The sequence below is a fragment of the Salarias fasciatus genome (genome assembly GCF_902148845.1).
Source record: "Salarias fasciatus chromosome 7 unlocalized genomic scaffold, fSalaFa1.1 super_scaffold_4, whole genome shotgun sequence".
NCBI classification, from domain to species: domain Eukaryota; kingdom Metazoa; phylum Chordata; class Actinopteri; order Blenniiformes; family Blenniidae; genus Salarias; species Salarias fasciatus.
The window spans coordinates 17,529,000-17,554,268 of record NW_021941229.1 but is presented as its reverse complement, the minus strand read 5'-3'; the positions used below and the strand labels follow the sequence as shown (position 1 = coordinate 17,554,268).

Below are 25,269 nucleotides of genomic sequence, written 5' to 3'. Positions count from 1 at the left end.
TATATATTTGCTTATTTTGAGCTTAACCCTTTCATCAACTGCCAAAGTATGCATGTGTAGACATGTAGTAGTCAGTTCATATGTGGCGTATTTTCCTGAACTGAACGCTATGTTGTTGAAATTCCATTCTGTATCATTCTGTTTACTTTGTTATCTTTGTCATTGTTGTTGTTGGTGGTGGGGAAGCTAAATTTGATGTTGCCTGTTACCAGAGGCAGAGCGTGGGTCTCAGTACAGAGGGGGCGGAGCATTCTCTGCGGGCCCTTAGTAATTTTACCATTCAAACAACACCTCATCCTACCATCAAACAACACACTAATGCTCACTTTTATTGAGCCAAGTAAACCTATATGTCTAAGAGAGCAGAATAAAGTCACAAACCAGTTCACACACTTGTTCTTAAGAACAAATACACATAAGCACGCACACACACACTCAAATGTACCTAGGTGTCAATCTCAGAGCGTCCGCTGTCCATGGTGCTGAAAGCTCAGATTAAAAAGTCACGGGCTAAATCTGTACCATTTTTGATACAGCTTAATTATAAAATGAACACAGCTGGTCTAAAATTACACAATCTATTCAGATACATATAGACACAGCTATCAATATCTTTTGGAATTCACGTACAGTATATTAGGAAAAAAAAAGACTCGGGGGTCTCATAGTTGAGAGCAACACAAAGCACATTCAAATAGGTAGGTGTTTAAGACCACAGCATTCTGATAAAGATAATATTTTTGAAGGTTTCACTGACTCACCAATGGCTCCGATGTTAGGTTTTGGGTAGTACCGCTAGCGGCTAGCATAGTGTTTAGCATACTGTTTAACTTCCCTCCAAAGAGTTCAGATCAAGTGCAGGTAAAAACCTCGTTAATACCGTACAGCCAATCAGTGCTGGCTTACAGCTCTGATGCGTTCATGGACAGTCGTAAATTAAGAATTGGCAAATTGGAACCCACGCTTGTATGCATATACCTTCTTGCACACACTGCACATTTTATTATAATAATTAATTTCCAATTAAATGTGAACACATCACATGAAACGGGGCCCTATGACCTCGTGGGCCCTGGGGCGACCACCCCCTTGCCCCCACTCTGGCTCCGCTACAGCCTGTTGCTCAAATGACTGCAATGTTAAGTATTGATGATAACGACCTGTAAAGTTGTTTTGGTACAGTTCTGTTTAGTAATGTCAGTAATTGTGTGTTCATATAACTTGGATATTACTGACCTATGGGTACAAATTGAAATGTAACAATGTCTTTGACCTATGTGTGTTAGTTTATGACAATGTGAATTTGGCATTAAGGTGAATAAAGTCAGTGATTACTTGAATAATCTGAGCCTTTATGTTTTTGCGACTGACATTGTGGTCGTGACATTGATGAATGTTTGCGTGTTCCCTACACACAACAGTGTGTTGTGAGATGACCTCATGATATGGTTTAACTTTCCATTGAAAATGAAAAGTAAAAGAAGGAAGTGTGGCCCAGGGCTGTGGACCAACTTCCATTCAGTTATTTGCCTTAGTAAAAAAAAAAAAAAAAAAAAAAAAAAAAAAACTCAAGCAGGGTTCAAACCACCACAGGATCTTGAGGCTCTCTGCACAGGAGGCATCACCACTTGGCTACTCCCTTGGAGGTAGTTGACAAGGGAGAAGAGTTGGCTTTGAACCATATGCACCACATCTGCTGGACATGTATTAAACAGACTTAAAAGGATTCTTTGCTAACACTCAGTGTCCCTGTTTATTTGCACCCTCTCACTTATTCACCCCTGCACATTACAAAAAACTGTCATGTGTTTTCTCCCATGCTGAGCTGATGCCATGATATTTTCACACCAACAGAAAGTGATAATAGTGAGTTTTATTGGGGGAAAAAAAGAGTTTAATTAGTACTTATTTAGTTAATTTGACAATGTCAGGATGAAAAAAGGGGAAACCAAACTTGAGGGTGGACTCCATTTACTACTTTTTGGGAGGCAAACGTTGGCAAAACCTTTGCAACATGGAGCTCAGTGCGCCATCTGGTGGCAAAACTTTGATATTACAACAACACAACATTTGAGGAGCACTGACTTGGAGGATTACTGACAATAAAGTGTAAAAATTGGGATATCTCACGCCCACCTGTAAAAAAGAGGAAACACTGAGTGGTCAGTCCATTCTGGCATTCAGGAATAATAATTAAAAAAAAAAAAACAGAAGCAATTTCTGGAATCTTATTATGTCAATATCAATAGAAAATCAAATGGTATCTTAAACACTACCTAAAGTTTTTTTTTCTTTGAAACTCCAGAATTGTTGAAAACATCGCTGACATCTCTGGATTTTTACTTTTAGATCCAAATTTATTCACTGAGCATGTGGGTCTTCAATCAAAATCTGCATTCTGTAAACTGTGCCTTGATTCATTGGTATCTTGGCCATCCTTTTTATAGTTCTAGGATGTTTTGAAAAAGTTGAAAAACTTAAAAAAAAAACTACACTACTTAAAATGTTTGGATTCAGAAAACTATATCTGGAACTTTTAAAACAGACGTAGACTCTTTGGATTTGACTTTATCTTTGTCTTTATATGTGTGTAATACATAAATAAAGTCAGTCTGGCATGCCAGGCTACAAAGAAGGACATATACAGTATACAATGGCAGTAAGACGACCATTTTTCTGTTAACCTTGACATTGAACCATGGGAAAAACCAGTGTATGCACAGGGAAAATATACAGAGAAAGGCAAAGGCCAACCACATACCCAAAAAACTTTCTTATTATAAGGCTAGAGAACTACAAACTACACCATAGTAACATAGTGCAGTGCTCATATGCAGCTCAGATACTTTTTAATGATTTTCTCATATAGAATTATGTTTTTTTCCTGTAATATTGAATATATTGGCTATTTTAATATGTTAAAATAAAAAAACATGCTAGCTGTAATCCCTATAATTATTGCAAATAAAAACTTTGTTAAACACAGTGACCGCTCATAATATCCATACATTAAACGTGAGACATTGACTGAAAATATTGCCCTGATATGACAATTAATTATTTAGAAAAAAACAACAACAACATTGAATGTCTTCAAATTTTTGAAACTGTTTCAATTTTATTTATTTTTTAAAATATGGATGGAGGTTGACATACAGTAGTTTTGGTTTATCTAAAATAATTGTGAAGTTTATTTTCCCACCTGACGTGTACATTTCACATTTATCAGGCAATTATTTCATTCAGTCAAAACCAGAAAAAGTTCCTATAATCTTTTTGGTTTGTTTCTCTCCATGCAATGTCAACAAAAAAAAAACAAACTGATGCGACAAATGAAGTTTTCAAATATTGCATAATTACACAGTAGCGCAGAATCGATTAACAGCAGCCAGGAGGCGCAGTTCAGCGATTTGGTGAAGACCTAGGGCTGAATGTTCTATGAAAAAACACTCTGCACAAGTATAATGCATCTGTATTCTATGATGGAATCTTTCAAAGATATCCTGCTGCAGGAAAGAAAGATCACTATTACATAATAGTACAAAAGCTGCATGCATGCTTGGGGTGTTTTCTGTTCTGCAGAGTTCCTCATACACACTGACCTGTTAGACGTGTGCCACTAGATGGTGCTGCTTTTACAAAGTTTGAGCAACTGTTTATATCTTTCTGCAGCACAACCACCAAAACTGATAGATCATTTTGTACATCTGTTTAAACCGATGTCGTCCTGCAAGAAGACACACCCTGAATAAAGTTATAACGTTCAGATTTTTTGCGAAATGAATTATCTTTCAACTTGTCAACGGTTTTTACTGTCCGTGTCGTTCAATGTGATATGGCAAAGTGTTTATATTAATCGTGTCTTTTTAGCTCTTCCAGTTGTGTTTTGAATGTAGCAGAAAAATCTATTTTCTCAGTCAGCAATCTCTTCTGACGAGGTCTGAGCTTTTCTAAAGAAGCAAATGTCTTACCACATCCAAAGCTGTGTTGCAGCCATTTGAGGTATTCTATAGGTTTTACAGATTAAACACATTTGATGTGGACTGAGCCACCACAGAATAACATTTGTCACTTATTTGATTGTATTGCAAATTCAAAATGAATGTATATTCTCAATTTAGACTTGTCAGGCTTCATACTTGCAGATTTGTCAATGTGAAAACGTTCAGCCTTCCCTTACATATTCCATGAAGTTGAATCTATTTTCAACTCCAAACTGCTGAGATGATTTTAATGAGTGACCACTGGGCCTGACCTGTGACTCTTGTGGCGTTAATCCCGTCCTGTACCAGCAAACACACATGCACTTTTCTCTTGACTGATCTCAGACCAGCACTGGCCCTTTCAGTGTTGTGAATAATTGTGGCCTGCCTTGTAGCATGGATACACCAGCTAGGGACTCTAAATATATCTAACTGGTGTGTCTGAAGAGCTCAAGCACGAAGATCATATACTTCCACTGGAAATCTACACCTTCTCTATTACCTTTCCCATCTATTGTGCGTGTGAGGGACTCTCTCTCACACTTCCTGTTGCTTTTATTTTTTTTAGATTTCTTACCTTAAACTCAATTTTCTTGAGTGAAACTGCATTACAATAAGGTTCACAAAGTTGCGTTTCATCTACATATGCTATTCAATATTAAAACTGAAAGCAGAAAGTCATTCTTGTGCAGGGAGACAGTAACACTTACAAACATTTGCGTGTCCCTGAATTGGAGACAAAATAAGAAAGGAGAAAGAGACATAATAGAGCTATACAAGGACAGGAGTACATTGATTCGGGCATAAAATATATCGTTATAAAGAAGACTCGCCTGAGAGGCAACAAATCATTTGAGCTGTAGTATTCCATTTAAGTTTCAGCACACATTCCTGGGTCACCTGTTTTCTCTTAGCAGCACATGTCACAGAGTGAGTGAAGATAAACCCAGCTGCTTTTCGTTTTCATTTCGGGCAGCACTTGCTGTCCTCTTTCAACTGCTGCCAGGCTTCAAGTCTGAGCTCTCAAATCACCAGGGGCTGATATGAAAATAAACAATTTGTAGAATAGCTGATGATGCGTGGGAGTTTTGGAATATTTACGTCGGGGGGGGGGCGTTCATTCCAATATTCCTTGTTGAAACATGGGGTTTTATACACTTTGCGCAGCTCAATTTGCCGGCTTTATTTCACAAAATGTGTTATTCAATGAACTCTCACAGCGGGCATGGAGGTGTGCTGTGATACGATTCTATCTTCTACCAGCGGTAATCTGACTTTGACTCAAAGATGGTATTGTATTCGGCCCGCAGTGGCATGGAAAACCCCGCTCCCTCCTCCTCTGCCCTGTACAATGAGACAAAGGTCAGTCTGTCTTTCCTCCACTATGTTTTTGGAATCATTTCGCCTTCAGGAAAATGTTGAATAACCTTTGACCTCCCCAGGGTGACCTTTACAACCCCCTAGCCCCACCTAGAAACTCCCCCTGAGCCACTCCATATGGGAGCTACCTCCTTGCCAGAGCTGTAGTTGTAGCTAACACAGAGGTCATTGAAGTCTGGCCTTCTCCCCCACCTGGAAAGAAATGCAGACATTCATAGTCAGACAGTCAGACCACCATTTACACAAAAAGACATAGTATTTGAAACCTAACCAAATTAAATAAAATAGAATAACTTGTAGATGCCTCTTGATTTGATGTTTTGGAATTAATCGATTGGTTCCTGAACATCAGTTCGAATAATTTTATGGGTGTTTTTAACGCTGGATTTTTAAAATCCTGGATATGGCTGTCAACTGAAGTACAAGGAAAACACTGAAAAGCACCAAATAAATCACATACACTGTTGCTATATGGTACCTCTTTACCAGCTGTCCACTGTGGTTTCAGCAGGGGTGGAAAATATAGTCAGGGTTTTACTTACATAAAAACAGCAAAACCACAAAGGAAAAAAAATCCCCATAAGTACAGATGCGTGCACTTGTTGTGTGGATTGTGAGAGGACGGGTATTACATTATTAGATATAATATGATTGGATTATTTTTATGAGCGCATTAAAATATGGAGAGCGTTTCAGCCTTGCTTTTAACTACTAATGGTTCTCTTCATCTGCATGCTTAATAATGCATCATGCTTTATGACCGGATTATATACAGTATTTTGGACTGCACATAGTTGCTATTGAATTCAGTTGGGTAGATCCTCTTCTTTCATTCTCATATATTGTGCTTCAATAAGTAATAATTTTATACTAGTGAGTTTGTAGTGGTGTAACAGAGAGTTCTGCATGTTGAGGGGGCGACAAAATATTAGAAATGTCTTTTTATAGCTGACCATGCAGGTCAAATGCTGGAATTAAAGACAGATCAGCTGGGTTGAATCATGTTTTATTGTATATGTGTAATCCACACATTAGCACATGTTTACAAATAATTGTAGCACATTTTTGTACCACAATATTGTTTTTAAAGTAGGATTGTTGGAAATGAAAAGGAAAGAAAGTAAGTAAATAAGACCAAAACAAATTAATAAAAGCAATGTTCAATAATAGAAAGAAAAGAAAAAAAACTTTAAGGAAGAGAAGATACTGAAAACCAAAAAAAAAAAAAAAAAAAAAAAAATAATAATAATAAAATAAAAAGGAAAGGTAAGACAATGAAATCAGAGTACAAAGATAGAAAACAACAACACGATTAAACAAATAATAGAAAAAAAGACTATAAAGGTTTACCTAAAAAGACCAGTATAGAAGAAAAATATAAAAATATTGATTAAAAAAGCAAAAACAAACAAACAAACAAACATGGAGAGGAAGACAAAGTAAACAGTAAAGAAAAATAATAAAATAACAAAAACAGAAAAAATAATTCACAAAGAAAAGAAAAAAATCTATGACAACATGAAAAAAGAGAAGAAACATGAAAAAATAATTTTTTGAAAAAAAAATAAAAGGAGTAAAGCAAAAAACAATGCAGGAAATACAATAAAAAAGAAACGGTTGGCAGAACAATCAGGTGAGGAGTTCAGACTGTTTTTCAAGTTTTGGGATACTTTGGCTGCAGCTGCCTCCTCCTCCTCCTCCTCCTCCTCCCTCTCCCTCTCCCTCTCCCTCTCCTCCCTCCCCCTGTCTGTTGATATCACTCAGCCCGGAGAGGTTTGAATCCGCAGTGTGAGGCTCCAGCCGCCGCCATGCTGAGCTGAGAGACACGGTGCGACCAGCCAGCCGGACGTTGACACGCTGCAGCCCTCATCTCCTGTACACGCCGGGACGAAGAGGAAACCTCCGCACCAGTGAGTACTTTGTTTTTTTTTTTATCCCCCTCGAAAATCCCCCGCAGGTGAGGGAAAGTCTCGGCCCGGCTCGGTGAGAGTTTTGCCCGGTTTATGTGAGCTTTCCGTCGTGCTCGTGCGTGCTTGTCGCGGACCTCAGACTCGGCTGCACTTGTTGCCTCCTAAACCCCCACCGAGCACATTTCATGGCACTAACCCACATTTCTTGCGCTCTTGTGCATTTTTGACCCCGCTTTAACACTTTTACGCTAGTTTTCCGTCGCATTTTAAAGCCCAGTTGCGAAAGAATAACTTTTTTTTTTTTGTTTTGCAAAACTTTTGAACCGGCCATCGAAGTGTTAAGAAAACTATAACGTATATTTCTTTGCAGCTCACAAACCTCTCTTTAAATATTAAACTCCCTTTGCACCTTTGAAGAATGCCATTCCTGCACCCGGGGGTCATTCAGGGGTTTCTACCCTTGGCATGCATAAATCAAGGGTGCTCTTTCACTGAAATAACAAAAGAGCTTCATTGACAGCAGTGGAGCGCACGGCCACGTAACCACAGTTTATATATGGACGGAGCAAGGAGCCACCGAAATGCCACCAGGAGACATGGATACCTGCAGCCTGCACTCTCTTCACGTGTCTGAAGATGTGTTTGAGCTGTGCCCGTCCACCCCCGTTGGGTATTTAGTGCCGGGACATGAATGCGGCTGGGGCTGATCAGTTGGATGCTCATAAACCTTTCACCTGCGTGGATGTCTAGTCTGCAGAGCACTGTGGGGACTAATAACAAGTTATTGGAGTTGCTGTTTTCTGTCTCACCGTTTGCCCTCTGGCCTGGTGAGCCCAAATCCTGAAGAGTGTGTTTGTGTGTGTGTGTATGGTTTTCTTGGCTCTCTGCTGTATAATTCAGAGCACATCATCATCATCATCAAGCGCCTTCTGTTGACCTTTGTCAACTCTGCAGCAAACCACAGACTTTCAGAGACAGATGCGCTCATACTCTGCCTCTGACTGTTCTCATATTAAAGCTAAGGTGGAAACTACTCAGTTGTTTAACAGCACAGCTTATCGGTTCCTCTATAAATACTATATTTTATTAATCCCTTTGGGGAAATTCTTTTGTTTTTTTGTTTTTTTTTACCCCCACATTGACTCATCATAGTTTTAGGATGCAGAGGTGTGGCTATAGTATGGTGCTCTGGGTACCTGATGGGGGTCAAGGGCCTTGTTCACATGGGATTCAAACCCGCCATCTTCCAGTCCCAAGTCTGCTTGTCTAACCTCTAGTTCACCTCTGCCCCAATTTGATATGTGTTTAACAAAACTCTTTAAATCAGAACATTGTGAGCTCTAGAACTTTCACACCATGTTTTAGTCTCCAGTAGTACATAGCTAGTTTTCACTGGAAAGAGGCATCCCCCTGCTCAGGATTTACCTGCTGAAGCTCTCTGGCATCCCCCCCGAAGAGGTCCGCCCCACACCAGCTTAGTTGTGACTATTCAATGTGTTGTCATCGAGGTTATGAAAAGCACAAAAAACTAAGTTTTTACAAGGAATGTCCCCATATATTTTTCAGCATTCCTGCACAGAAAATGATGATGAATTGATTTTTTTAAATCAGTTTGGCCTTAGGATATTATAAAAAAACCTTTTTTTTCTTGTTTTTACATATGAAGTAAAGATAATCAACTGGTTCACTTCTCTTCAGAATAATGAGGAACAATTTGTCTTTGGTTGCAACCCAAGCCCTGATGAATTGCAGCATTTGTCTCCCTTCCTCATTGCTTTTCAGCCTTTTTAATAAATGCACAGATTGACTGAATGCCCCTTGCGTTAAAGAAACGCCCCTCACTTTATATACAGGCTTAGTTTGCATTGCATAAGCACTGTGGAATTTTGGACCGTGCCAGCTATGGAGTTTTCCCCCTTTAATTCGATTGTTGTTTTTTCGGAATCTGTTTTCCACTGCATAGTTAGTGCCATTACTCGGCCCGCCTCTTGCTCCTTTTTGCTCAGCATTTCTCTAAATTGCATGGGGCTGTGACATCCTTCCCTCTCATCCTCAATAAGTAGATTCTTCTGCCTCATCGGTTTTGATTCCACAGGTCCTTGGCAGGGTCACATGGGCCACGGGGGCCAGCCGCCCGGATCTTGTCAATATGACGGGCTGGCTGGCACCCGGGCGAGCCAGAATCATGTCAGGCAGACCCTCAGGGTGGGGGGCCCGGAGGCCAAGCTATAGCAGGATATTACTGTGTGATCATTCACTCACAGGGGCACAAATCATTAAACCAGTGGCCGTGTGCTGCCGAGCAGCTCAGCCTGTCACTTTCCCTCAGGTCAAAAGTTGCACTTGTGCTGTAAGGTAATCATTACCACGAGCACATTTCTTTATTTGATTGAAAGAGTAAACGTTTTCAAGTTATGATTGAAAAGTAGTCACGTTACTATGACCTTAGCTCCATTTCAGTGTGCTCTTGATTTATATAATAGCGATTTGTTTATGTGGTTCATCCTGGACTCTCCTGCTTTTTAAATCCTTTTTAGTGAATACCAATTAGTCAGTTTTTTCAACACACATGTCTGATTTGTTTTAGTTGTTTTAGATTTGTAACTGATCTATCTTTTGAGTTGGCCTCTTTTATCTTTTTCCCTACTTAAACTGGAAGCACAAGATTCACATCTGCTGAATATATTCAGACTGAATGCGCCAGCTTGTTAAAGATAACCATGCACAGGCACGCAAGAAATTCTTTTAAAGTCCTTTTTAAATCAATAATCAATTTGAGATGGAGAGGAAACGCAAATTGAGTCAGGAGCTACGTGGCTGAAAGAGAGCTTTGTTTTATACTTGAACTTTGTGCAGAAATGGCATTTGTTTTGGATGTCAGGGGTTATTTACTTGGATGCCTTGTTTGGACTTCAGACTGAGCGCTGGCTGTTTGTCAGATTTCACTCTTGTTTAAAAAAAAAATTGGAGCATTGAGATCGGCTCCTGCTGGCGCCTAGCCAGTGTTGCTTATAGGGAGCTCACATTAACTACGTTTCCTGTATTTATGGTCGGATCCAAACACAATTATCTAACTACCTAAAGGCCCCTGCACTTTTCTAAAGCGGTTGAAAGTCACATAATTAGGTAAGCCTCTAATGGATTTGATGGGGGTTATTCATTGGCATCAGATGCACTTTTTTGGTTCTCTGCCAGCTTCCCTGACCGATGAAGGGTGTCATATCGGCATCTAATCTTAGTTGTGGCACTTCAAGTCCCTCTGTGGAGGTCACTGTTAAAGGTGCTGCGTTGTTGCCAGACAAACAGGGCCTGCATTGTTCAGTCCCGTTCATCAGTGATCTAATTTTCTCCCAGCAGACGAATCTGTAAACGCAAGTCTCCGTTTCAGTCAGACTTAAACGTTGCGCCTGCTTAAAGACATTGAACAATGCTGATCGCCCTTGATGTCACCGCTTTAGGAAATCAGGTGGGCGAGTGTGATGTATGGCTTGCAGCCGCCTCATTGTTTTGGTGCTGCAGGAGTTGGAAGCTGGAGGTCAGAGGTCAGCCTTGTGCTGCTCTGATGTCGAGGTGTGCTGTGCTGCCTCTATAAAACGGACATCTGCGACGACCCCCCACCTCCTTTTTTTTTTGAAAGACACAAACCTCCCCCCACCACACCCAAGTGGCCCGACACCCTCGGGCTGGAATAATTTCCTCCTGGCTAACAGAATAGCATCTGGCTTGGTATCGGCAGCAGACAGTGGCATGTGCAGCCACTTAATGCATGTGCTGGTGTGTTACTGGCCATGCTGAATGCATTGCCGCATTCCAGAAATGTCTAAGCAAACCCATCTTGTGATTGAACGGCAGTTTTAGATCAATGTGTTAAGCTGGGTGTCATGTTTTTCTTTTTTTAGCACAGTTTGTAACAATAAACCGAGGAGCAGTCCACACCCTGGGAGATTTGGCTGCTGTAATTGCTTTCATTGAGAAAAAGAAGTTGGTGTGTTGGGAGACACGGCACAGGATGTTGGTAGATGTTAGTGACAATAGTTGCATTAATAAGAACAACTGTAGAGGAAATCTTCAAAGACTCCCAAGACGCTGCACCCACAGCTGCGGAAGTTTAGTGATCCTCCGCTGTGGCGCTATCGACAGCCCGCTTGATGTTTTGAAAAGGTTCCCAGCGTTGTGCTGCTGAGGGCACAGAGCTGGAAGGGAATGGAGAGCGAGGCGACATACAGTACATTCTGTAGCTGTGGAGGATATCACTGTCTGACTCCGCTGACTTTTTATCTGCAATGCTGTAGTTCAACCAACACTCTCTATCATTTGTTTAAAGCCGACATGCAGTTTAATGTCTGCAGCTGGAGTGGCTGTCTTTACTGTTGTAAAGCTGTTGATGGCAGGCCCCATATGCTTGCACAGGGTTTATTTGGGCCAATAGAACATAGGTGTTTTCGAATGATTTGTGTTGAGGAAAACCTGACTGGAAATTATAATTCATTTGTAAAACCAGTCTGAAAAAGCTCCAAAAGAAGCTTGTGCTGGTTTGGAAAGTAAAACTGTCTTGTGAAATTAAAAACTGGCAAACTGTCTTTTGTGCATTGTATAGGTGGACAGTGGTAAACCTCAGAATTATGTTCGGAATACTTTTGTTGTGTCATTTTAATCTTCATTTCGCATGGATAAGATCTCAAGATTACATTTTGGAAACATTTCTTTTTTTTCTACCAGGAAGTGTTGAAGAAATGTTGCAACTGAGTAAATTTAAGAACAAAACAACGAAGTTTCTTACTACTTTTGAGACGACAAAAAGGGGAAAACTTATTTCTCTTTTTTTTTTATTTTTTATTTTTTTGCTGTTTTTCTTGAAGGCAGCAGGGTTTTATAGGTTCTCTTTTCCCATTCCTGTTTTTGCTTTGTCATAGACATAAAAGAGACTCTTTGGCTACCTTTGGAACTGTAAATATTTCTCTCTTGAGAAAGAAACAATCTGATGGTGAATTTGTTTTGAATGAATTTGGTTCTGTTCAGTGCATATTTAATGTAGATTACTTAGTTTTGAACAAAAGCATCGTCCCTTTAAACGCCTCGATGCGTAATTTACATCCCCTTTGCACTGAGAGAACCTGCTGTCCTCAGTCGCTCCTTAAAGGAAAGAGGGAAAAAATGTCCCCACAACAATAGACACACTCCCTCAGACATGCATGCTCTCTGCTAACCTCCGGCACCCTCCCCCCCCCCCGTCTTCTCTCCCCTCACCCGCCACCCCAAATTCCCCCTCCCCCGCCTCGGCAATTGTGTGCGTTGACGCTTTCCAGAGGCGCGATCTCTGCACTGTCGCTGTCCGCCGGCGAGCCGGCGCTCGACTGCTGTGACACGGAGAGAGGCGGCGCTGCCTTTCCCGTGCACACTCGGATGGAGAGAGACCGCCGTCGGCAAAGTGAAACAGGTCTTGAATGCAAGCACTATCTCCCCACCCTTTGCTGCATCTTGCGCTCCTTTTTTTTTTTTTCCCCTCTTCAGTGTTTATTGTGGGAGAGGGAGAGAGTGGTGGCAGGAGGAGACTGAAGGAAGGAGAGTGAGATAGGAGCTTGACCGGGGAATGGAAAGGGAGGAGGTGACAGACTAGTCGTGTTGGATGTTCATATTTTATTTTTCTCACCGGTCATGCAAACCATTGGTGGCTCTCCCAGTAGTAACTGTGCGACTGAGCCAAGCTGGAGGAGAATACCCAGCAGCGTTCCTCCGCTCTCCACCTGCAGGATCTTCCCCTCAGATTATGGTAAGATTTATGTCGCGCGGCAGGCTGTGTTGACACCGCCGGGTCTGTTGACTGCTGGCCTCTGATAATGTTGACACCTTTTTTTTTTCCTTCTGCAATACTAGAAGAGAGATATTTAAAGCTGACTCTGCAGTGGTGAGTCTCCAGCATGGCACATGCTATTTTTACTCAAGTCTCATCTGAGAGGTAAATAATTCATTGTTGTGGCGGGTGGTGGCTTCTCATGATGCTGCGAGTGGGAATGTGTTGTCTTTTTATTTCAGAAATTTCCCAGATAGTTCACTGAACCTGCTTTCTGATTCAGAACGACTGCGTGCTTTTCAAATTCAAGCATTAGAACAATGTTGATGTTTTGTTTGTAAGATGTGGGAAGTGTTTGTCTTCTCTTGGCAGGGTGTCCATAAATCTTCTTTAGAGAAGGGAAGGAGTGGCTCTCCCCACCCAGCCTCAGATTTTCATTCACTGTACCACAAGTCAGTTCCCTTAAGACAAGCTTGGAAACGGTGGGAGAAACGTGTTTTAATTGTTTGAGAGTGCAGGGCGCAGCTCATCGGTATGTCTTTTCAAGTGCTATCACTTCACTTCAAAGAAGACTGCTTCTCCAGCTTTGTGCACATCTGTATCTCTGCTGTGCACATGTGGAAATGACTTTATCTTTTGGCAGTTCATGAAACCCTTCTTTTAAATCTCGTAGCTGCAAATGTCTTGAAGCACAGCTGATGCTCTGTAAATGCTCTATGTTGAGCATTGTGCTGTGAAAGTTGAGCTCTGCATCATTGTTTGCACGAGGAAGAGACGGCGGCAATTTAATTTGGGGTTTTGGGGAAGGAAATCCTGGCTTTGTAGGAAAAGGCTACGTGGATTGTCACCACAGTGAGCATAGGACATCATCGTGTGACGCTCCCATACTTGGGTGGTTTGTAGTCGCCTCATGCAAAAGGAGGACCTTTGGCTTTTTTGAATTTTTAACTAATGAAATTATATCTGGCAAGGATGCACTTAATGTGCTGTTAAACAAAAAAGCTGACATTGTATCTTGGTAGTATTGAAGATTCAAACATCTGCTTAATTTGATCAATATTGGAGTGTTTGCTCTTCATAGTTGTTTCCCATAAACAGAGCTATACTTGAAGGAAAAGATTCCTAATTGACTGCCGGAGATGACTTGCGTGCATCCAGCTAATGCATGTTTACGTTCTGAAGACAGACAGACAAATGTTCGCTCTGGCAGGTCAGTAAATGCATCGGAAAAAAGAGACGCCTTTCAGATCCCAAGTTCAGAGTTCAGGGGAGATGAGCAGCAGCTGTAAGGATGGGGGAAAAAACGATGCATCAGCCCATTTAGCTCTAGTCCCCACACAGACGGTCTCTGACTGGCTCTGAGGCTGGTGGCTGGCTCCCTGTCTGGGTTAGAGGCTGGTCAGACTGGGTGGGGTCAAGACCTCACCTCCGCTCTTGTTCTTGACTGTCTTACTTAACTGACACTAAGTCATTTGGCTTTTATCTGCTTACAGGCACTAAGTCTCTCACTGGCAGGTTGCAATCTGTGTTATATCACATTAACAGGATATAAAGTATGGCTGTAATGATGCTGCTATCATAATCTCTTCAAGGCAGATAATCTGAGGAGCTAATGCCAGGTTAGGGGATTGCTGATCAGACAGCAGGACACAGGATGAGCCTCATTAAAAATTCAGAATCATAAAGCTGGCAGCAAAGTAAATCTGTTGATTTATGTGCAGTCATTAATATGCCTCATTAGAGGTGTGCTGTATAGATTTCTGCAACATAAGGTGCTTTAATAATTTAATGAGCTTTTCATTAATGACGATTGACAAATTTGTCAACCTTTGATTGTCAACCAAAAGCTTCATTGATCCTTTTCAGAGCGTTTTTCATCTGCGACTGGATTCACGCTGACTGCTCACTACCCAGTGGATTTCTTGGTGCACTCTTATTTGTGTTAGCTAGCTGGCTGGTTGGCTGCTTAGGTAACTATGGCAACAGTATCCCCCAGAAAGCTGAAGAGACCAGACCTTGCTCGGCTAATTGTGAGCAAGTGAAGCATGTCTACAAAGTTAGTCCAGGACTGGACCGTGGCCTGTTTGCCCGTTCATTGGACTTTTTTTTTTTCCCCCCTTTCTGGGTTTTACGAACCTGCAGTCCACACTCGGACCTTTGTTGGAAAGTTTTTTGTTTTGTTTTTTTTCCCATTACAGAAAAGCAATTTGACTTGCATAACATGTGAAACTGAAAAATGCTCAAAAAATGTCATCCCTAATTACGTTTTCGAATACTTCAGGACGAAGATGGACGGGGGGGGGGGGGGGGGGAATTCAATTTCCTAATTTTATAGAGGTTACGGTGAGATATCGGCAGCTTCATCTTTGTTGTAATGCTTGGTTCGATTCCCAGTTTGTGGTGGAGGTGTATCGTGGAGTTTGCATGTTGTTTGCAAGTTAAGGAGTGTTGAAGTACAGCAAGCTGTTTTAATACAATACTAGAGGTTTGGATAGGCTTTAAAAAAAAAAGTTTAAATGACTGTTGTCAATCCTGGATTACATTTCTTGAGTGACGGCTTTAATTGTGAATGCATGATTTACTCCTAACCAGTGTCTTTCAATCTTTCTTGCAGACCTGTGCTGTGACCTTGGCCCTGGGCTTCAGCTTCAATCGTTTCCAGCCGTGTGAGGATTAGCGAAAAGCAGATTTAATGAATCAATATTCGCTAGCCGACGCCATGACGGACAAGTAAGCGATTCATCTTCTTTGAGAGTGTGTTTGTGTTTACATTGTCTGTGTGAAGGGCCCACTGTACTCTGGCCCCTTTTGTTTCGAGTGTGAAGTAAGAAGACGATGCTGTCTCTCGCGGTTACACGTCTCCTGGAAGTGTTGATGTCTTTCAGCGCAGAAACGGGGGTTCAGACAGCACAGAGAGAAGTGTGTTGTGGTGGGGGGTTGGTATAATGACAGTCTGTTTTGCCCCCGAAGACGTATGACATTTGCATCAGGGCTGATTTGCATTCCTGTCCACTGTGTTGGTATGTTGCTGTTAGCTGGTCTTTATTTCCCTGACAAAACACTGTCATTTAAAGGGTTTTCAGCCTTTTTCCATACAACCTCTTCTCCTTTTTTTCTTCTTTGTGCTCTCCTGTGGTTTCTTCTTCATCTCCTCTCTTCCCTCCCCCCTTTTTGTTCTGCATTAGTTCTCTATCTATGCTCCCTATCTGTTACTCTCTTTTGTCAACTTTGTTATTGTCTCCCAGTTCAGCACTTCTTTGGAAGGGAGTTTTATCTATAGAGGATGGAGAATTTGGTTGCAGTAAGCAAAATAATCTGCCGTCGGCGTTCATAATGAGTGGAATAAGTGGCACTGGCCAATCGGTTGAAAGCGAGAGGCACAAAAACACCAGAGGCCAAACAAGGCAAGGACTATTATATGTCCAAGTTACAGAGCAAGAAAAAGGTTGCTGGGGGTAAAAAAAAAAAAAAAAAAGAAGAAAAATACCCTCTAACAAAACCAAAGAAACTGGTTGCATTGAAATGTCTTTGATAAACTGTAGTGAAAATAGATACACAGAAATCAGTGGAAAGGCAGAGGTGGTTTATGGGAATTTTCCAAGCTGCTGTTGTTAGGTGAAATGAGGCTGATGTAATTCACTGTTTGTGTGCACTTAGTCAACCTCCAGCATCTCTCCACATATTATTGATGCACCTGTTCACCCTTTTTGAGAGTGCAGCGGCGAAAGGAACAGGAGGGCAGGGGGGCCACGGGTGAGTCACTCAGGCTTTCTATTAAACAGGCCTCAGGGTAATTTCCCAACTAGCACCAGCACATTATAATGCCAGCAATAAAATGTTGTGCATCAAGCTGTAAAGTTCAGTTGGATAATGTTATATTTGGCCTTGGGGGGGATTTCTCTTGCAAATTAGAAGGTTGCACCACTTCAGCTGCACTCTTCACGATGCGTTCTGGAGCAGAGCTGGACGTTCCCGGGTCGAAGCATTTTGTGTTTTGGATACAACGTAAAGAAGTAAACTGTGTTCTTAGAAACTATGTTTTCAAAACAAAGTTGTTGTTTTTTGTTTTTTTTTAACTGAATGAAGTGCAAATTTGGAGTTTTGTAAGTAAGACATGATGTTGTTGACATGCTGCTCCACTGCGTGAAAGGTATCCCAGCAACTGCTTGAGGGGTAAAGGAGGGGCAGTTTATTGTGTGCTGGATGCTAGTCCATGTTGCGGGAGGATTGTTTGCCTGGGAAGAATGATAAATGTGATGCTAGAAGGAAGTGAGGGGAAAAGTTTGAGGACGTGCCCCCCGACAGTGACGGTGAACAAAGACTCCCTCGACATGGGCCTGCTTAAGATTCAAGAAAAGCCTGAGTAGGACGGCAAGTTATTTTCTCTCCAGTATGCACACACACACACACACGCACGCAAACTTTTTCCCCTCTTGCTTGCTCATGAGCAAACATTTACACTTAGTGGAATATCAGCAGGCATTCCTTCAGATATGTGCATTCCAGCTGGTATTCCCAGGACCAGGCTGGGCCGTGGAGCCTTCAAAAACAAGTGGAATACCTCATATTTGGGTTCTTTTGGCATTTCCTGGTGTTTTCCAGCATTTTGCACGGTCCTAAAGTTTATGTACGCAGGGCTTTTCCACAGTGTTTTATACTCAGAACTTCACGTTCCATGGATCGCTGATTATCCATCTACAGATGTGCTCTCATACCCTCAAAAATGAACATGTTTCAATTGCAGGGTTTTCAGATCAGCCTCCTATTGTACCAGGATGCTCTGGGATAAGGAAAGTTTCTAAAGCCAGATTTGCTCCTGGACAGGGATTCTTTCTGTTTAAATTCAAGCCTGGATAATCCTCTTCAACACACTGCATTGTGTGTGTGTGTGTGTGTGTGTGTGTGTGCGTGTGTGTGTGTGTGACTGTGCACTGAAGTACAGCGTCTATGAACCCTCCCTGCACGATTTCAGAGTACAAGAATTTCACCTAGTTGTTCTTTTTTTCTCTTCCTAACTAGATTGCACCAATGTTCACTGTATCGTATTATGCTGATAAAAGGAAACAAATTCACAAAAAGAATGCAGTCTCTGTTAAAAATGTCACTTGGCAAATGAAAACTTGAAGTAAACGTCTTCAGTAAATTCCACTTCCAAGTGCGTTCCTGTCTTTGGGGTAGAAAAAAACAAAAGCAACATGGAAAAACATGTCGCTCCATAAACCCTGAAACCATACTATCATTTTTCTTTATGCAACAGCTCCATTCTTGTTTTCCATCCGGAGAATCCTCCTCCTACTCAGAGCTCCTCATTGTCTTTGTCCTCGCTCCCTCGGCTCTTTTCAAGCGTCATCCGCACGCCAGAATATTCTCTCTCACAGCCAAAGCCTGTTTTTCTGTCCCTGTCCTCCTCCTCCTCCTGTCACCCATGTTTGTCTTTCCTTCCCCACCTGTGTCGCTGCTCACTGACAACCTTGTCAGTGTCTCGGTATGTTTATAGATGGACATTACGGGGGGGGGGGGCTGCTGCACACGTGTGTATGTGAGAGAACGAGAGGGAGGGGCTGGAGAGAGGGGTTTACTGGAACGACACAGAGATGAGTGGCCTTTCCCAGGCTTCTGTATGACTGCGTGCTCGCCTATCTGTCTCGGTCAAGGACCTGTCAGTGTCTGTCTCAAGCAAGCAAGGACAGAAGTTGGTTACACTGAACTGCAACGGCTCCTGCCTCTCAGAAAACTCAGCTAAATATTGAAGTATTGGGCATTTCAGTCCCACAGTCTAAACTACAATCTGCCTTTTGTCTAATACAAAAGCATAAAAAGCATAAATCCATTGCCCGTTTTTTTGGAGCATCACTGGCTTTCAGTGCTTTGCAGGTTTGAACGTGGAATCTTTTTTGTGTGTGTTTTCTTCCTATGCTTTTGAATGTTTTTTCCTATGTTCTTTCTCTACCAATCAAAACACAGGTTTGTTTAAATTGTTTGTAGGTTTTGGGGTTGTGTGGTCGTCCGTCTGTTTGCCCTTTCGTTAGAAAGGCAACCTACATAGGGTGGACCCCGCCTTTCTTTTAGCTTCTCTTTATTCAGGAAAAAAAGTTCAGTTTCTAAAATCAATATATTACTTGTTTTGAATCTGCAAATATTGGATTTCAAGCTTGATATGAAAACTTTGATTCCCGTTATCCTCAATAATGGTAAACTGTATATTTTGTGGTTGGGCTGTCTGGACACATGACTGCTATTTGGGACAAAACCTTTGTTCCAGGGTTTTGAAAATATACATTTTTGACGGCAAAGCAATGACAATTGATTACATGCAGATGAACCAAGAATGAAAACAGTTGGTTGCTGCAGCTGTGGACTTTTACAGGTCATGTTCGGCAAAATGTCCTATAGTCACAAAACACTGAAAAAACAAAATCGGTTTTCCCCATCACTGTATTATATTGCTCAGTTGTAGGGACAGTTTTAAGGATCTCTGTACTTGATGGAATGAAGCATTAAAGGCGCTAATGCTGGTATTGAGTGGATGAACTCTAATGACTTGCATAATCCTGACATTTACTCATGATGACAATGATGAGCTACAACACGTCAGATTATTGACTGCTTGGTATTATATATAGATATCCATCCAGAACTTCTTATAAATTGACTATTTATAATGCTAGTATTATGTGGGAAGAGGGTAAAAGTTATCGTGACACAAGATACTAACCTATGCTCTCCATGTGGGAGAAACACTGGTGTCACAGTGGAGCAAAAGCAACAGTCTGCCCTGTCAGTATGTTTACTGAAGGCTGGGTTTCTGAAGTAGGGTCATTAACACATTTGTTCTGCCTTGAAGAGTCTTCAAAAGGCCAGCTTTGCCCAGTCCTCATTCAAGTCCACTCATCAATTTAAACACCCCAGACCCGTGACATCTCCATTTCCTCTCTGTGCTGTCTCCAGACCACTGTGTCACCGAGGGCGTGGTGAGGGGGCACCGCTGGGCTCACACCGGGGCTCCAGACCCAATCGGGATATCCTGAATCGAGACCTGTGAAGGCACGGTGTCACTGGTGTCACCGGTATTTGTGGGTGCATAGAAAAAAACCTCTGTATCGGCTGTCACGGGGTTTTGTGGGAGCTGAGGGGAGCCGAGTCAAAGTGCTTCCTGTGGATGTCGAGGGGGATACACCCTTTGCCCCGCGGCTCATCAATCTTCTGCGACTGTCATCTGCCCCCAGTGCTCCATTGATGCTGTCAGAAGACGGCGAGAGGCCGCGACTCCGCATCGTGTATTAGCGCTCGATTCTTTTTGTATGTGGGAGCAGCAAGTGACAGAGAGACCAGAGGAGGAGGGTGCAAAAACCCAAGGTGACACAGGTGCAGTTTCTTGTTGTACAGTCCTTCGATAGGCAAAATGACGCACGGCTCTTGACCTTGAAGCTGATAAATAATTGTCTTCTTCACCCCGGGAATCATGAAACTGATCTGAAGTGGTGGCTGTAATGCACGGGGAGTCAAAATCAATATTTGATGGATGAAATGTAATGATTAAATGTTCTCCACCTCAACAGCCCCTATTATGAAACTGTGGTCAACACATGGAGGAAAAAAAGAGTGAAACCTGATCAAACCATTCTCATACAGTTGATGCCATCCTAATTTTTCTTTTTTTTTGTAAACCCTTCCACGGGCTGCCAGTTTAATGTAGTTTGGTGTCTATCATAACTGCTTAACATAATCTGATTACTCCTTTATACAGTATAGCAGGGGGTCTGCATTACAGTAGCTTACCCCACCAAATGCTAATGAATCTGCATATTTGGGTTGATTTGGATGACCTGATTTCTGCTGTCTGGAAGATTTATCTCCTTATTCTGGGACAGTATTTGCGTTGCCAGCTTCATCTACTCAGACAGATTTAGGTCTTTGGGATTTTACCAAATTTTGTAAACTTTATTAAATATTCTAACACAAATTTGGCAAAAAAAAAAAAAATTATTTGGGATTGATTTCGTGTGTAAAAAGAGGACCCGAAACTACAAATGAGTCTCAGACTGAACTACGGTCCAGGGAAAGTAAATATGTAAGCCCTTGTTTTCCACTCAAACAGAGCTGGATTGTGGAGGACTGTGGGAATAATGCTGGTGTACTTGCACTGGGAGAATGTATTCAGCCTTGTTGTAAAGGTTTTCACTTTGTTCAGGGAAGCAGTCTGAGGGAACAGACTGGAAAGTGTCGTGAATGGACGCCCACCCATCTGTCGCGATGACAATAAGATTTTACTTTCTTCTCTTTTAGTTACTTAAAGAAATTGTTTTATGCACTGAAAAGTAAAGGATTTTTCCGGATGACTACAGATCATTTCTTTGAGTCTTTGTTTACATTTGGTTTTATAAATGATGCACATCACTGCTGCAATAAAATGGTCGGGGCCCCTTAAGCGTGTTAAAGTCCAATTTAGGCTTTCTGAACATGTTTCTACACCAGCTTAGTGTTCTGCCAAGCAGTTTTACTTTGCAATTTATTTTAATTGTGAGATTTGTGTATGGGCAGTTTTTGAGTTTTGAAGAGGTGAATAATTAATCTGATTGCTGGTAGTGAACCTAGGATTTTTCTTTATGTCGATGTGACAATAGATCGATGTTTTTACTTGTCTAGTAAAATATCTCAACATTTGGATGAGCACGACAGTGTTTGCTCAGACATTGTTCTTAAACAATGAATCCCTAATTGCTCTGGTGATTCACTGACCTTTCCTCTAAATAAGACAGAAACATTCCCGGTTTTCGTCAGCATGGCTTATTCAGACTTTATTCTTTCATCAGCTTCACAATAAATCAAAACAAGGAGTAAAATCTAACGATATAAAGTACTGGTGTAAAGAAGAAAGTCTCTACAAAAGTGTCTTTTTGGTTCAATTACAAATTTCAGACGTCGTTGCCGGTTGTCTCTTAAATTCAATGAAAAAGGGAGTTTTTTTTAGGTTATTTACTCTCCCATTGCCTGAACGTTGATATTCATGTTTCTCTCCAGTTCTCTCTCAACAACTCAACAAGTGGTGCTGTGTTTTTTCCCCCATGTGTGATTCATACTCATTGCTGTTGGCTGTTGAAACGATCAGTCTGATGTGCAGGACATCCCGCTTTGTTTCATTGTCTTTACCGGACAACACTGATGCGTCGGTCAAATACAGAATTGCCTCAGCCTTCTTTTTAGTCTTCACACCAAACAAATGTGTTGGTTAATTGAATTGATTAATCCACCAAAAGCTACTTTACAGACATATTAATGTTTGAACAACTGAAAAAAGCTGAAAAAGAAACGAACATTCATTATTTTACGTGACCACTCTTTGCCTTTAAAATGGCATCAATACACATCGTGTGTACATTGTATTTAGAACAAATTTCATATGGAGATAATACCAAATATTTTGTAGATCTCAGTTCAGGTCACGCATAGGTCAATCTAAGTCCTTCTGCCTTTTCCAGATTTCAACATCGTTATTAATGACAATGGCCGCATGTTAGTGGTTGTCGTCCTGTATTATTTTGGATAAGTAGAATTTTTCCCACTTGTCTGAAATATGGCACCACATATTTTGTGATATTTTCCAAAAACATATCGTGACCTGAAAAAAAAACAAAAAACTCTTTCTTAGCGGTCTCAGCTTCATTTTGTGTCAGTGTAGCTTACGGTTAACATTTCCCTCTGAATGCAACTAACTTAATCGCGAATACAAAGTAAAATGACTGAAAACGCACAATTCAACATTATTTGGCTTTCCTCCGTCAACGTGACAACGCTGAACTGTGCAAGCTGTTCTCAGACTAAAGGTTGTGCAGATTTCAGCTCTGCTCGTGGCTGACCTCTCATGGGCTTAGCGGATGCAAGTCAGCAGTGTTAAATGGTGATTACTTTGTTTGGTCATACCAGCAACAAGGACGTGAAAGGGGGAAGTGAAATGCCTGTCAGACTCTCTGGTGCTCAGACAAAATGTTGATTGGTTTGGTGCTTTATCACTTGTTTGTCCTCAGCTATAAAGACTCTTCACATAATTCTGTGTACATCACAGCTTTGTGGTTAGATCATTAAATCATTGTGCACTTTCTTTCCCACAACTACGTTTGCTGTATGGGTTCAAGTGGTTGTAAAGGGAGTGATCTTTCCTGCTCATGTAAATGTTATTTGATGACAGTTTCAATGTTCATGCAGTCATCATTCTCCCTGTCTAACCATGGTACTAACTATTCATCCTCTCTCTCAGCCAGCCTCCCTCTGACGGCACTGACACTTCATAACCGTCTTGTCTGATCTTTTTGTCTTCTTCCCCTCCCTAGCTTGAGGATTTTATAATTCTCTCCGGACGAAGAGCGTCGCGTCTTTTAAGGAGCCACAGGTCAGAAACTCTACTCCTCTCCCGTTCTCCCTCCCTGTTTGCTGTGCAGACTGATACTGAGCTGCTCGCCAGGCTGCATGCTTCAACACGAACGCTGCATGCTTCTCCAAGCCCCCACACCCACTCCTCCTCGTAACTACCTTGGAGCTTTAATCATTTTGTGCTCCCCCCTGCATGACCAAACCTGGGCAACCTCTATCTGACTTCCTCCTCACCCTGTTTTTGCTGGAATAAAAAAAAACATGTATTTTTTTTTTTTATTTTATTTTAATGATCTTTTCACCAATCATTGGCTGTGTTGTTTACTCTGTGATTTGTGCTTCTTTCCTCCTTAAGCTATGATTTTGGTGTTTTGTTTTCCAAGCTCGCAGATGGTTTGTGGCATCTTGATTACTATGTATGTGATGGTGTTCATAGTGATACTATCATGCACTGATGGGCATCCACAGGCTTCAAAGAGACTTCTGGAAAACAAGCTTTAATCCTTTCTCTTTGCTTTGAAAGCACGGACTCTCTATCAGACAGTGATTGTCCAGTTAAATGCTGCTTTCCAGTTTAATTTTGGTTGTATCGTTCCACGAATCAAAACATTTGGAGACTTTCAGTGGTGTGATGACTTCTGGTAAAGCTGTTAATAGAAATTATGTGCATTTGAGTCCCAGTGCAACTTCATTGCACAAATATGTGCTATAGCAGAGGTATATGTATGAATCATTGAAATTTTTGCACACTCGATGTTAAAATTTCACAAAGCCTTTTTTAAAAATGAGATTTTGAGTCCTTAAAGCTGCCCCCAGTTTCCCCTTAGATTGCAGAGAAAGAAGGGTCTGGTCTTTGATTAATTTAGCTCTGCACGCTGCTCGGTAAGCGTGCAACTTGATATAGAAGCTGTAAGTACAGTGGCTTTTTCTAAGCACGGGTTTTAGCTTAAATAACCACAACATCAACACTACAGCCAGTAAGCACACACCCGGAAGTACAGGTTACTGCCACAGAGGCCTTGCTCATGGTAAAATGTAAACACAGGATGTTGGGCAGCTGCTCATGATCATGACAAGAGATTCTGAGCACCTGTTGCTTTTTTTTTATCTCTCTCTCTCAACAATTATAAGCTTAATGACTCGATAGATTTTCCATTCAGAGTCATTGGACTGCGTGTGTCACCCACTGTTACTGTTTATCAAAATGATCAGCAAAGGCTGGACCGCGGGAGCTGATGGATGTTAGCAATTCAAAATACAAAAGGCTGGACCTGAGAATAAAGGTTTATTTCTGTAGCTTTAGTGTGAAAAATGTCCAAGAACTCCATGTGTTGATCTTATCACAAACCTTCATCATGTGCTTCCTGCACCTTTCTGGGCATCTCACTGCTGACGCGCGAGTCCAGTTCATAATCCCTGGGCTGACTAGCTCTGCAGTGCTGCTTTGCCTCGGCCTCTGCGTAAATGGATGAGTGGTCAGGCAGGACCAGGGAGCTTGAGTATGGTCATGTATGTAACCATCAGTTGCATATTTAAAAACCTTTTTATGTATGCTTCTCTTTTTATAAGAGTCAGCTGCACATCCTAAAAAAAAAAAAAGAAGTCAGCTGGAGATGATTAGCTTCATAGCTAGAATTGGAGGACACAATGTGCTGACAAGACTGGCCAGAGAGGGAAAACAAACTTTTGTTTACTTTTCTGTGAAATGGAGGACCTGGCGTTTAAATAATTACCACAGATCTTGAGTGGTTAATCTGCCGGTGTTATTGTAAACTGTGTGTGTCGGTGCTGTGTGAGAGTAGAATGCTTGACCCAAATCTGCCGGCCAGATCACGAG

At 41.5% G+C, this 25,269-nt stretch overlaps 1 protein-coding gene across 5 annotated transcripts in view; it reads left to right on the top strand.

Annotated features, from left to right (window-relative positions):
- The first annotated feature begins 7,137 nt into the window (after positions 1-7,137).
- The window catches only part of sema4d (sema domain, immunoglobulin domain (Ig), transmembrane domain (TM) and short cytoplasmic domain, (semaphorin) 4D), a 39,043-nt gene continuing 20,911 nt past the window's right edge, over positions 7,138-25,269 (top strand). Inside the window, exons 1-3 of one of the 5 annotated variants that reach the window (XM_030084364.1) lie at positions 7,138-7,273; positions 15,679-15,794; positions 23,393-23,451. Coding sequence is in view for 3 of the 5 variants with exons in the window: in XM_030084361.1 (XP_029940221.1) it covers positions 15,757-15,794 (38 nt within the window). In the remaining 2 variants the exon portion in view is untranslated. Of the gene's footprint in view, positions 7,274-12,747; positions 13,044-15,678; positions 15,795-23,392; positions 23,452-25,269 lie in introns of those variants that run through there. The other 4 variants (XM_030084363.1, XM_030084361.1, XM_030084362.1 and 1 more) reach the window with 4 other exon arrangements.